The sequence below is a fragment of the Argopecten irradians genome, chromosome 6 (genome assembly GCF_041381155.1).
Source record: "Argopecten irradians isolate NY chromosome 6, Ai_NY, whole genome shotgun sequence".
Taxonomy (NCBI): Eukaryota; Metazoa; Mollusca; class Bivalvia; order Pectinida; family Pectinidae; genus Argopecten; species Argopecten irradians.
This window is the reverse complement of record NC_091139.1, coordinates 19,868,163-19,882,215: the sequence shown is the minus strand read 5'-3', so window position 1 is coordinate 19,882,215 and position 14,053 is coordinate 19,868,163. Positions and strand designations below refer to the sequence as shown.

At 34.2% G+C, this 14,053-nt stretch overlaps 1 protein-coding gene across 3 annotated transcripts in view; it reads left to right on the top strand.

The window, feature by feature from the left end:
- Positions 1 to 14,053, top strand: part of LOC138325262 (uncharacterized) — a 49,085-nt gene that overhangs the window by 16,601 nt on the left and 18,431 nt on the right. For 2 of the 3 annotated variants that reach the window (XR_011208754.1, XM_069270792.1), the window contains exons 7-23: positions 290 to 535; positions 1,010 to 1,144; positions 1,848 to 1,979; positions 2,824 to 2,964; positions 4,266 to 4,403; positions 4,736 to 4,876; positions 5,674 to 5,814; positions 6,411 to 6,548; positions 8,139 to 8,279; positions 8,705 to 8,842; positions 9,356 to 9,493; positions 10,685 to 10,825; positions 11,324 to 11,464; positions 12,108 to 12,245; positions 12,993 to 13,098; positions 13,377 to 13,512; positions 13,810 to 13,897. Coding sequence is in view for 2 of the 3 variants with exons in the window: in XM_069270792.1 (XP_069126893.1) it covers positions 290 to 535; positions 1,010 to 1,144; positions 1,848 to 1,979; positions 2,824 to 2,964; positions 4,266 to 4,403; positions 4,736 to 4,876; positions 5,674 to 5,814; positions 6,411 to 6,548; positions 8,139 to 8,279; positions 8,705 to 8,842; positions 9,356 to 9,493; positions 10,685 to 10,825; positions 11,324 to 11,464; positions 12,108 to 12,245; positions 12,993 to 13,098; positions 13,377 to 13,512; positions 13,810 to 13,897 (2,379 nt within the window). In the remaining variant the exon portion in view is untranslated. The remainder of the gene's footprint in view (positions 1 to 289; positions 536 to 1,009; positions 1,145 to 1,847; positions 1,980 to 2,823; positions 2,965 to 4,265; positions 4,404 to 4,735; positions 4,877 to 5,673; positions 5,815 to 6,410; positions 6,549 to 8,138; positions 8,280 to 8,704; positions 8,843 to 9,355; positions 9,494 to 10,684; positions 10,826 to 11,323; positions 11,465 to 12,107; positions 12,246 to 12,992; positions 13,099 to 13,376; positions 13,513 to 13,809; positions 13,898 to 14,053) is intronic. The other variant, XM_069270793.1, reaches the window with a different exon arrangement.

Sequence of the window (14,053 nt, the reverse complement as noted above, 5' to 3'; positions counted from 1 at the left end):
GTCCATTAATACTAAAATTAGATACGGGGTATTATAAACTTTATTGATATTAAAAAAACCGATTGTGGAATCGTTAGGCATGAAATTAGGCGTAAAATTACGTTGGTTTACTGTGATTGCGAATCTAGATATATTCACGACATATTAAACCGGAGGCTCTGGAAGAAAAAGCGTCACTTTGTGCTTTGGTGGATCCCGCCCAACGGAAATTATATGATGGATAGTAGAAAATCTTAAAATCACAATTAAATGATTATATAACTTAAACTAAACGGGTGTTTTTTTGCAGTGAGAAAACGACTTAACGGGTTAAAGGTCACTGTTTTAAGAGACGAGGAGAGTAATATTGGAGAAGTATGCTACGATGATCTAGACATTGAATCTCCAGACCTTAATCATCTGAACTGGACATGTGAATCGGTCGGCAGATATGTGGTATTTGAAACTGACAGGAGGAATCTTAGTCAAAATGATACAGATTCAAAGAAATATAGTAAAAGCGCTGTTTTAGAGTTCTGTGAAGTAAAAGCAATAGGTTAGTAGACATTATTAAACAGGTACAAACTCACTTGGTTATCTGGTGGGACTGAGAAAAAAACAAGATTGGATTCATGCACTTAAGTTATTCATGCGATCTATTGTTAGGAAAAGATTTCAGAAAAGAAACTGTCCTTCAAGATGAGTTTTCATGATGAATTTCCCATGAAAGGTCACGTTTGGTTACATTTGGACACTTTTGTACTCTTTGTATGAACCATAAATCACATAAAATGTCATTAACTGATTCTCTTAGTTATGGCGTGAATACATTGATATAATCAGAAATACAAATTTGACGACAGGACACTTGTGAAAATTATTGTTAACGTACACGGAAACAAGCAAAAATATTAAGATAAAAAAACTAAAATAAATAAATAATTAAATAAATACACATAAATAAAGCGAAAATATTCAATATCCTGCTTAAATAATATTCGGATGCACTATAATTATACAACTATTACAGGATGTTCATTCGGAACATTTGGTCAGAACTGTGAGTTATCTTGTCCAAACCATTGTGCCTATGGTTCGTGTTTCTCCAACGCTACTTGTGCTATTGGCTGTGAGGCCGGTTACCAGGGAATGCAGTGTGATGAAAGTAGGTATAAATTATTATAGTCTGATATGTCAAGGCTCTTTTAAGAGTTGGTTCATGATTCGACATACATGATTCCGGGCCCGTCACCATAAAACTTTCTCAGACAGATAAGTCTATGTAAAATCATATACTTAAACATAAAATCTGTGTTTTATGGTGCCGGGCCCTGTATTCATTCAAAACCTGACTCAAATATTCAAATAATTACAATATTGATGTACCAGGGTCCAGTCTAACGAACATTCCTTAACTTAAAGGAATTCCTTAACTTAAATTTCTCCATAGCAAATCATTAGACGAGTAAACAGAAAAAAAACTTCCTTGAAATCTGTTATGCGTTCCTATGGAGAATTTTAAGCTAAGGGAATCCTTAAGGAATGTTCTTGAAACTGGGTTTTGTATCTCGTAATTTAAGGACAAACAAGTCATGTTTTGTGTGAATGCTTACTCTTCGTGAGCACCTGACATAAAACCCAAGAATTACTCAAACTCATTACCTAGATGCGCAGGTCTTGGAGTTTTGTGCCATTGCAATTTCACCGTTCGACCCTCTCTCAAATACACGAGTAAAAGATGTCTCGGAGAAAGCATCTATTGATTGAAAATATACGGATAATGAAATGAAATTACAAAAAAGGAAATACGACTTTTAAGAAGTTTAAACAGTGATTTGTTGATGATTCATGTTCCTGTTACGATTTAGAATGCGAGGATGGCTACTTTGGGGAAGGATGTGGACGACCGTGTGGACACTGTTTAGAATACTGCAACCATGTAAATGGAACGTGCCCGTCCAGTTGCCAACCAGGATGGAAGGGCGCACTATGTAAAACACGTATGTATATTTCATAATTTGTTTTAAAAAGAAATCTGCCCCTGTGAGCATGTAATGATTGAACTATTGACTTTGAGCGGGAAATAATGTCATACTAAGAATGAAAAAATGCATAACGCCAAACAACTACTGATCATAAGTAGACAAAAATTATTATTGATGAAGAAAATAAGTATCTACATCAAGGGTTTGGTAAAAGTTCGTACAACAGACATTAGTTTGTCTGTAATGCTTTACTACAAAAATTCTGAGGTATCTGTATTTGTCTTGTTTTGATTTTTTGTTTGTAAGGGTATGATGTCTTGCATAAGTAGGAAAATGAAGAAGTTAGTATTAAAGCAGTTACGTATATACTATTCGTTCTTGTCAAATGTCACCTTTGAGCCAATCAAGATGTAACTGATTTTGCTATATGTGTTATAAAATGAGCGTTATTCTCAGTATATGTGATAGATAAATAAAATGCATATTTACATAATCAACACGTTAATAAATTTATAAAAAAATCATCCCCAATACACCAGAGATTACTCGTTGTATCAACCCTGAATTATGTCATAAAAATGAAGGCACTACAGGACAGACAAAAATTGATCCATCACAGGCCTACAGAGCTTCCTTTGGCGGTTACAGGGAGCGACGCCCTTCTCCAAAGCCATAGAGTGCACATTTTTTTTCATATTTATATCATATATCCTAATTTTTTGTTATCTGTGTCGCACACATAGCCTTCGGTTGTATGACATAATCCAGGGATGGATTATGTAGAATTAATAAAAGCATGCAAATAATTGTGAAGGGATGTACAGATATGTAAAGCATTTGTATGTTACGTACTTATCAGCCTGTACACCTGGGTATTACGGCGACAACTGTACTGAGGTGTGTGGTGGCTGTATTAATGGAACAATCTGTAACCACACTAATGGTGTCTGTCATGATGGCTGTACTTCCGGTTTTAAAGCGACAGCCACTTGCAAGGAAGGTAAGATTATTATGTCCATTTATATATATTTACATTCTGAGTGTTTCGTCACTCATATGAATCAACCAACTGACGAAAACAAATATTTGCCTATGAAAACACTATAAATACAACAATTCTCGTGCATCGATCCGCTGATTTCAAACATCACGCCAGTTTCATATCAATAACAAAATAGTCCCCCATAATATCTATAATGTAAAATCTTTATGTGTTGTTTTTTCATATAGAATCAACAAATGTTTACTTTAATAAGCCAATCAAATAATATTTTATCAATATTTCTTGTTTATCGTTTGTCATTTGCAAAAAAATAAAAAAAGGTCGACCGTAGTGGAACGACTTTGTCATTCAGCTGTTCCATTAATCTCGTTTCTCGTCGTATATGGGTGTCATAATTTTAATTATAATAACCTTTCATTATTTTTTTTTTATTTTCATAAATTGTTCTAATGTAAAGATATGGGACTGAATGTATTTTTCTAATTTTCATAGCGGCTATGAATAGCAGAAGCTATCAACATATCTTCCGAGGAGCGTTAACAAAAAAATACATTCCATACCTATAAGTAATTATAGTGCCTTTCCTTTATACGTCAGTTTTCTGTCCGTGTGACCAGAGAGGACTAAGTTGTATATTTCCACCTGTCCGTCTTTTTGTCCGGAGGTTCTTCCATATATAGTAATAGTTAAAGTGCATTTGAGAAGTTCCGGTTTCAGGATTGCCGTCAAAGGTTAAGACCACTTTTACTGTTAAGTCTGTTGTTTTCTTCGGAAAATCATAGCCAGCATTCTGGGAGCTTCTTTGTATCCAATAAACGTCTAATAATAACTGTTATGAATCAAAATTGGATTCGAATAGTTAGAATTTCACAGACAACGTCAAGATCACTGCTGTAATTAAAATCTTTAAAAAATCATTCTAGGGGCATAATGAATTAAACTGCACATGCTAAAAACTTCATGTAAAATTAAAATATCTTTTACACATGTCAGGCTTTTCAGGACCATTCGAAGTTTAATGATGGTATTTTAATAAAAAGATTGTCAAAAGTCTAACGGCTTCAGTCCACCTCAGATTTGCACAAAACGCCAAGTGTTTGTTTTGAATAGAAATTATTTGACATTTTTCTGTCAATACAATCTATCTCAAATGAACATTACTCCATTTTGTCCATAAATCCATGTCATTTAATGGCTAAAGATATTACAATATTTGAAATGCTTTGTATATCCGTACAATAAATCATAGGGTAAAAATGAACTCCTAGTTTTTAGTCGCATTTAAATTGTATTTTAAGAATGTCCAGACTTCACATTTGGAATGAACTGTTCATGGACGTGTGGAAAGTGTTGGAATGGAACAAAGTGCAATAAATCGACAGGAGAATGTTTGAATGGATGTGAACCAGGCTGGCTGAAACCTTACTGTGTAGTTGGTAATAACGTTTTTGTAGCCTGCAAAAACATTTTATACAGAATTATACACTTGATACAAACAAATAACTTCAGTTTGTATTTAAACAATGGACTTTAATTCAAATACATCATGTATGTCTATAGAATTAGTCGAGTTCTGTTTTCACACTCACACCCATTCGTCATATTTGGTACTATAATTTTTATTTATATGTAAATTCATGTAAAAATAAGAAATGTTGCAAATAATGAAAATACTATAAAAGCATTTTGATAAACAATATATACGTGTAGGAAAATCATATATAATTATAACGTATGTAAATAATTTATTTTGATTATTAATTACCAGCGTGTACCCCTGGGTATTACGGTGACAACTGTACTGAGGCGTGTGGTGGCTGTATTAATGGCACAATCTGTAACCACACTAATGGCGTCTGTCATGATGGCTGTAACTCCGGTTTTAAAGCGACGCCCACTTGCAAGGAAGGTAAAGAGAATATACTTGTCTTTGTTAAGTTGAGAGACCAGAGAAGAATTAGAGCAATTTCAGAAACATTATTTTAAGGTACAATCATATTTGTCCTGTTTCATTTTGTGTTTCAGTAAGTTCGCAAGGATATGACTGTTGTCAGGGTGTTCGTAGGAGAGTGAATCAGTCTGTATATTGTCGGGCAAAAATTTTAAAATTTAATCAAATAAGCACTTATTGTTTTTGTCAATGTTAAATTTTTAGTCAATCATGATATTATAGATTTCGTCATGTGTGTTACAAAATGAGCGTAATTCAACGGTTTTTAAATGTATGTGATAGATAAATAAAATGCAAGTGTACATAATGAATACTTTAATATATAAAGATATAAATTGTATATAATTTATAATTTAAATGTAAACAAAAGAAACGTGTTTATGAAAAATCATCCTCGATACTCCATCCATGGATTATGTCATAATAAAACTGAAGGCATTAAGGAGAAACAAACACTGACCAATCACAGGCCTACAGAAATCTCCTTTGACGATTACAGAGAGCGGCATCCAATTTCAAATACATACATTATGCACCGTCATTCGATTCTTTTGATGTACATCAAAGGACCAAACTACGAGTCCCATTTATTGTCGCACACTGAGCCTTCAGTTTTGCTATGACACAACCAGAGTGGATATTACGACAGTGATAGTAAACATAGAAAATCGAGGATGATGAAAATATACATGCATTGTATAATCATGAACGGATGTACAGATATGTAAAGCATATATATGTTACGTACTTATCAGCCTGTAGACCTGGGTATTACGGTGACAACTGTACTGAGGTGTGTGGTGGCTGTATTAATGGCACAATCTGTAACCACACTAATGGTGTCTGTCATGATGGTTGTACTTCCGGTTTTAAAGCGACGCCCACTTGCAAGGAAGGTAAGATCATTATGTCCATTTATATAAGTAATTATAGTGCCTTTCCTTTATACGTTAGTTTTCTCTACGTATGACCAGAGAGGACTTAAGTAAAAGATATTTCCATCCGTCCGTCTCTCGGTCCGGAGGTTAATGCCAGATGATAATTTGAGAAACTACCATGATAGTAAGAATTAAAATGTCTTTGACAAGTTCCCTTTTCAGGATTGCCGAGACTAGGTGGTGGAGACCTCTGTTGTTGTTTAGTCTTTTGTTTTCTTCAGAAAATTATAACCAGCATTTTATGTAATATAAAAATCAAAATATTTTTAACACTAATGAGATTCGGGCTTTTCAGGACAATGCCAAGTTCATTATAGTTATAAAAAGAAATCATGTCCGCATCATCCAAGTGACTTCAGCCATTCTCGACATGTTTCATTCATTAAAATCTTTCTCAAATGACCATTACTCCATTTCTTTTACAAAGACACGTCATTTAATGGCTAATTGGGTTTCACGTTTGAATTTTTCCACATGCTTTGCCTATACGTGCAATAATTATTAAATGAATATTTGACATCAAGCTTTTTATCGCATTTGAATTGTATTTTAAGAATGTCCAGACTTCACATTTGGAATGAACTGTTCAAGGACGTGTGGAAAATGTTGGAATGGAACAAAGTGCGAGAAATCGACCGGGGACTGTTTCTATGGATGTGAACCAGGCTGGCAAGAACCTTACTGTCTAAATGGTAATACTGTTTTAACGGACCATAAAAAGCCATTATACTAAAAGACCTACCATGTATAATACAATTATATAAATACGGTATGTATGTCTATGACCGTGGATGAGGCAGTCTCGGATTATGATTTGGCGAGTTCTATATCTCACTTCCATCTGACCGTCACATTTTGTCCTCTAAAATTTATGTATTTGATAATGTATATATAAATATGGAATGTTACAAAAAATTGAGTAGCCGCGATGGTCGAGTGGTTAAAATGTCCCGACATATTACCAGAAACCCTCCACTGAGAGCTCGCAAGTTTGAATCTCGTATGCAGCAGTTGCCAGGTACTAACCGATGGTCGATGATTTTGCTGCTCCGGATACGCCAGTTTTCTCCACTTATGTGACCCTTAAATGGCTCTGGTTGTTAAGGATTCATTCTTCTGAGGTTTCAGTCTAGTTGAAGTATCGTTTTGACATAGATCAAAGAAGTTATGGGATTTTCAAATAAAATCTATCCATGTCTGTAGCAAGTTGCTAGGTGCAAATTTTGTCAAAAATTACATTTCTATTCTTAGTAGATTTTTTATACGGGGATTTTAAGAAATGATACGATTGGCGGCCATTTTGAAAAGGTGCCCCTTTTCCGCTTTGCATAGAGTCAAAGTTTTACCTTTTTCTGCTTAGATTGTTTTTACTGAAATGATCACTTCACCAGCATTTTTAGCTCTACCGAGCTAATTTTGCTTTGAATCATTACTAGGTTCGTGGTAATTAAGATATTAAGCTACAATGTGGGAAATGATACAATGTTATCGCTTTATTTTTATATTTAATGCCAATTTGAGCACTTTTACTCTAACATATTGAAAAATAACAAACATTTAAATGGGGCAAAAAAGTAAGCACACGGACCCCCTTATTTTTATGCCTGATTTAGAAAGAGCAACCTGTTCCCTATTGATATGAGAAATATTTCCAAAAGTTAAATACTTGCCAGGTACTAACCGATGGTCGTTGAGAATTTTTGACAAAAATAGAAATATTTCCAAAAGTTAAATACCAAAACTTTTTCTACAAAGGGTTAAATATGGCAAAAATGGCTGAAAATGATGCATTTTGTAGCTCAAAATTACTGGATAGGGATAGCATATCTCGTTATTCTGAGAAAAAATAGGAGTCTTATCAATCATAACTGATATATTTTTAAAGAAGACAACTAGAACACAAATTCTACAAACATTCATACATATCAAACACCTCATTGGGAAATTATGGCTTTAATCTCTCGTGTATATAGTCAAAACGACATAATTCCCATAAAATCCAATATTTTGTCAATAAGGTATCTTTGACTGGCAATAGCTCAAAAACAAGCATACGGACATATGTTTTTTCTTCTTTTTTCTTCTATGATATGAACTCCTATTTCCAAAAATCTACATGAGAAAAAAAAGTTTAATACAATAAAATTTTGACTTCCCAGATGTGTACATCCTTAACAGACGTTAAAAAACCAAAAAAGAAAAATAAATACATTTTGATAAACGATATACGTGTGCAGGAAAACAAATGTGTTTGCATCTAAATCATGTATTTTGATTATCAGCGTGTACACCTGGGTATTACGGCGACAACTGTACTGAGGTGTGTGGTGACTGTATTAATGACACAATCTGTAACCACACTAATGGTGTCTGCCATGATGGTTGTACTTCCGGTTTTAAAGCGACAGCCACTTGCAAGGAAGGTAAAAGTAATATTCTCGTCTTTGTTAAGGTGGCAAACCAGTGTGAAACTAGAACAACATAATTTAATGATGAACCAGCTGCTTCCATTGTATCATTGTCAGATTCTATTGTGGTGTTTTGTCTAATCATTCATATTCGTCCTTACTATTCGAATCAATGCTGTACCTCTGGGCGCCGTGAAGAACGCTCATTTTTTATATATATTACCTATTTGGGGTTCAAATATAAATGACGAATGTACCTCTGTGCAATTAAGAAGTGGTGTGTTAATGTTTCTCACTTCCTTCAAATCGTTTGTTATTTTGTTACAACTACATAATAGTACTAGTGACTATATGTTTATCTTATATAATTTCACAAAACTTGTCACACACTTAACGCCAACCCAATATTGGACATATTTTTATTCAGTTTTTCATTTCAGAATGTGAAAATTTCACATATGGGATGAACTGTTCACAGACGTGTGGAAAGTGTTGGAATTGGGAAATCTGCGAGAAATCGACCGGGGAATGTTTGTATAGATGTGAACCAGGCTGGCAGGAACCGTACTGTCTAAATGGTAGTAATATTTAGGCTGAGAAACGTTTACGAAAAAGATAAAGATTTAATAAAGACTAATACCATATCGTGTAGCTGACGTGCGTGTCATCCCTGTGGGGCGGTTAGGGAAGTATAATATTATGGTATAAATGATCTAATTCTCCGAACATATCGAACGCAGAACTGTTAAAAATGATATCCCGTCATCATGTTAACAATTGATCTGATTTGAATAAGTTTGGATACATTTCCTAATTTTCCCAAGTCTTCAATGCCAAGTGCCAAAAAACAATACTCCCAACTCCCCAACCCACCAAAAAAGGAAAAAAAAAACAAAAAAAAACCCAAACAACTGCAAATCCTTCCATTACGACTGGTTCTTTTGGCCGTCTAACATTATTATTACTTTTTTTTCTTACATTTTTTTGTATTTTGTTAATGTTCCTCGCTCAAATGAAACAGCATACCATTATTATGTTGACTCTTCTCCTTTCCCCCTCCTTATCCTGTTGACATTCTTTACATTTCACAGAATGTACGAACTTCACATATGGCCCTGACTGCTCAAGCGTTTGTGGTCAGTGTCTACATGGGCACCCCTGTCATCCTATTGACGGTAACTGTTCTTCTGGGTGTGAGCCAGGATGGCAGTCTCCGGACTGTCAGACAGGTGAGATAATCTTGCATATATTTACAATCAATAGATTAAAACATCTTCGTTTTCTTTGTCTTTATCTTAATTCTATTAAACAATAACCAGTATCTATGATTGTTCGTGTCGAATGACAGAAATTGAAAGTCACTGATATAATACACTCAATCTGTCTATTAAGACCACCAAAGGGACCAGAGAGTGTCAAATTGTGTTATAATTGGAGATTTCGGTTCTTAAGGAAGTGATCTTAAGAAACAAGTTACCTTTATACAAAAGTGGTCGCTAAGGCATGTTTTACTGTAGATATGAAACTTAAAGCCATTGATTGCGACCTGATCAATGACTTGACAGCTTCTAGAATGTGAAGAATGTACCGTACTTAACTATACAAAGAAATGAGGACATGGCTTAAGTGATACGGTTGTGGTCAGATAACCGGTACCAGTTTAGGGGGATGTGCTTCTTCGATACTTAATAAATACCACCTTGTAGGTTTTGACTTTAAAATGTTGGCTCTATTCAGTTTATATAATCGATTATTCATCGACCGCTTATCAATTATTTTTTTGCATGCGCTTTGCCCTAACTTAAGGAATATAACTCTTACTGTCTGGTAGTAATTAGTCTTTTCGATGCTACTTTGATTCTTTTCGAAAGGTACTCACTTTAATTTTATTTGAAAGGTAATCACTTAAATTTCATTCGAAAGGTAAGGTGTCTGTCAACTTTACACAAAACTTAATTCTAGTTATGAACGGCTGAATTGACTTTGACCACATTTGGTCTATACCTTCTTTGCGTGAAGGGGAATACATTTTGTATAAATGGTGGGCCTGGCCGCCAGGGGCCTGAGGGGCCTCCAGGGGTCTGAGGGATGGAACCAGTAGGGGGAATATAGAAAATTCTTTAAATTCCTTCTGTAGGAATTTTGTTTTCATTTGGTCAGAAGCTTCCTTTGTTGAAAGGGAACCAATTTTGTATAAACGATGGGTCTGGTCCCCAAAGGGCGTGAAGGGTGGGGCCAAATATAGGAAATGTAGCAAATTATTTAAAATTCTTCTGTAGGAATAAATAGATTAACTTCAAAGCCTTCAAGTTGATAGCCTGTACTCTAGGCCTGGAACAGGTGAGAGATACAGGCCCAATGGGCCTCTTGTTACTTGATACAATGTTCACATTTTCAATATCTTTATTTTGTTTTCTTAGTATGTCCCGACTATTATTATGGTAAAAATTGTGTCCATCAATGTGGTCACTGCAAAAACAACGACATTTGTACCAAAGCGAACGGTTCTTGTACAAACGGCTGCGCTCCTGGATGGCAACGACCCCCGAAATGTATGGAAGGTACGTAAGGAACATTTAGTTATGACGCAGTTAATATACAATAGCAGATATTGGCAGTTTAAAAATATTCCCGATTGCCATACAAACAATCTTTCCACGCGTTTTTCATGTAGAAAAATTTCGTTGCCATGCAACGTGTCCCAAATGCATGAGACACTGCAGAAATGTTATGAACATATTCTCATTAGACAGAAAAATGTTGTGTGATAGTTTGTAGGCCTACCAAATCATAACTTTTAAATATATGTATTGGCGTAGATGTTAATTAGCAATTATATAATTGTATTTTTTTAACCTACAAAAAATCATTTAATTTGTATGTTTCTCCATTGCGATAATTATCGTTTTTATTATTTTTCTTTCATTTTAATGTTGCATTTTTCTGTTGCAGACTTGCTCTCATTGCCTTTTCATTTATTATAGAATAGTAGAAATGAATACAAATATAAAAATACAAAAAGATTTTTTGATTACAACAAAATAATTGTCTACATACAGAATGTGATGCTGGTTATTATGGTGAGAATTGTGAGAAAGAGTGCGGTAATTGTAAGCCAGGATCTACTTGTAACCGCACTGATGGAACCTGCCTAATTATGGGCTGTGATGACGGCTGGGCAGGTCCACGTTGTGACGAAGGTAACAAATGTTTGCTGAATGTTGCTGTAATTATTAAAATGATAATAAGCTATTAAGACAAGTTTGTATCAATAACATATACTTGTAATTCTTTACCAAACGTAGATATTGTGAACTTCCAGAAATTGCGACACAGGGAAAAAGATCTTTGCTATAATTATCATAATTATTTGTCATTGCTGTGTTTAAGATCAAAACAACTAACTTTAGTTACAGTTAAGTCATAATTATATTTTAAGTCAAATACAATTAGAAATGGAAATGACGAAAAAGGTATTAAAATAATATGAAAGCGATTCCATTCATAGAAATAAGCATTGTCATAAAAATCCGCTGCTCTTTTCTATTTTCACTTTTAATATCCTTCATTATTTACGTTTAAGTTAATTAAGTGCACAGATTATCTAAACCTATCTCCCGATTTTCTCTCTAGCAGATGGTGCATGTATTTACATTGATATATATGAGTTTTCGTATGCAATAGGTGCTTAGGTCATAAACAATAATGAGATCTCCTAATTTCAACTATGATTGAATCTAGCTATTCCGTCTATCGTTTATCTAAACCGTCTTCCCGTCATTCTGTACTAACTTCTTATTTTTAAATAATACCAACATAATATTCTATCTTACACTTGTCTAGCATGCAAAAAATTCTTCTATGGCGCTTCCTGTTCAAGTCAGTGTGGGGAATGCCTTAATGGGCAACCTTGTCACCATATTACTGGAAGTTGTGAAAATGGCTGTACCGAAGGATGGGAGTCGACAAAATGTGATAAAAGTAAAGTTATTAATGATATCATCAAGCTAATGCGACAATGCGATTATTATGGTTTTGTTATAATTTACCACTTATCCATCTTAGACCGTGTTCCACTGTCAGTTCCATACAGTTATCGATTGGATTGTGACGTCATGTCAGAAATGCGTAAAACGCAGTAAGAAGTGATGTCATGCATGAAACATTAATGACATTGCTTGATTTTTTTTTTCTAAAATTCTTACTTATTTTAGATCTATTGCTTTCTTATCCACTTCATATACTGCTCTTCCAACTTAACTTGTTAAAGTGAAATGTGAATTACTGTATGGCAAAACCTTATATAAAATTATATCTTTAAAGATGCCCCAGCGCCGACAGACCATAAACGATACCCATCATCGTGATGTTATGTGCCTAACTAGCACAAAATTCAAATGAAAGAATTTGTTTTGCTTTTGGTGCATGTACAATCAGTACTTAATCCCATATATGGTATAGTGTAATGGAATTTTTCCTGGACGCAAATAGTTATTTTTTATATTTTCATAAATTAAAAGAAGAAGCTCAAACTTCTCAATGGTGGTAATAGTGTAAAGTAAGTACATTGTTTAAGTGAAGAAAAACACTAATTCGCGGCTCTAGATTTTGATAGAGAAATAATACCATTCGTCAGCGATGGAGCATCTTTAAGTTTTAAATTTGGATTAGCTCAGATTAACTTAGAAGTACCTGTTAATTTCGGGTGGTTTTTTTCCTGTGATTTAGAATCCAAACCAAGCAGTGCTGTTGCTGCTATTGGCGCAGGCATCGGAGGTTTCATCATCGTGTTCGTGATTATTGGAATTGTGATTTTCTATGTAATGAGGAAAAGGTAGGTACTGAAATTGCCTTTGTAGAAAATGTCCAAAAAAAACCTCTCGGATTTGATATGGCCGTTGGAAATTCCCAAATCATTGCATTTAGTTTGATTGAAACTAGGTTTTCCTCAGTTTCAGATAATAACAAGACTTCATTCGTCAAACTCGATGCGGAAATATATCTTTGACAAAATACCAATCATAATTTAATAATAACCAAAATTACATATAACGGAATAACCAACATGTTATTATTGCAAACAATGTGATTGTTCAACACATGTAATTTCAGGAAGGTGCTCGAACTGAAAAAGAACAAGCAAAATGAGCATAAAGAGGCTAGCGAAGTTGTGGAGATGCAGTCGATTGACCTGCCGACCTTTTTGTCTAGAAGACTTCAGTCAAATGAACTAGAAGACGAATTCAAAGTAACAACCAAACTCTTATCAAATTAATTGTAATAGATGTATAAAGAGGAGACATCCTTAGTTCAATGATCAGTAAAATGGTAATGAAATAACGTAAATAATACAAGTTAGTTAAAAGAAATTTTGTAAGTTTCGAATTTGATGTCAGTTTTTTTTTAATTTCACACAGAGATAAATCGTCGCACGCAAAAGATAGTTGATTGACACTATTCTAATTATTTATACTTTGAAACTGTTATGAATTAGTATTGATTTGAGTCATTTAATATGTTTTTGAATATCTTAATGTCTTGACAGCGTCTTCCTGCTGGTGAAACCAATGCTTGTGATGTTGGGAAAAAGCCGGAAAACAAATCACGAAACCGATTCCTTACTACATTTCCTTGTATGTAAATTGATGTAGTTTACAAATAATACATGTATACATACTTGTATTTAAATTATGCAGATAAGTAGTTTCTGTAAACGTGGATATTTATGCAAGGGGAAATTTACGCTACCCAATGTATTTGCGATAAAGCTTTCCGCGTGCGTAATATTT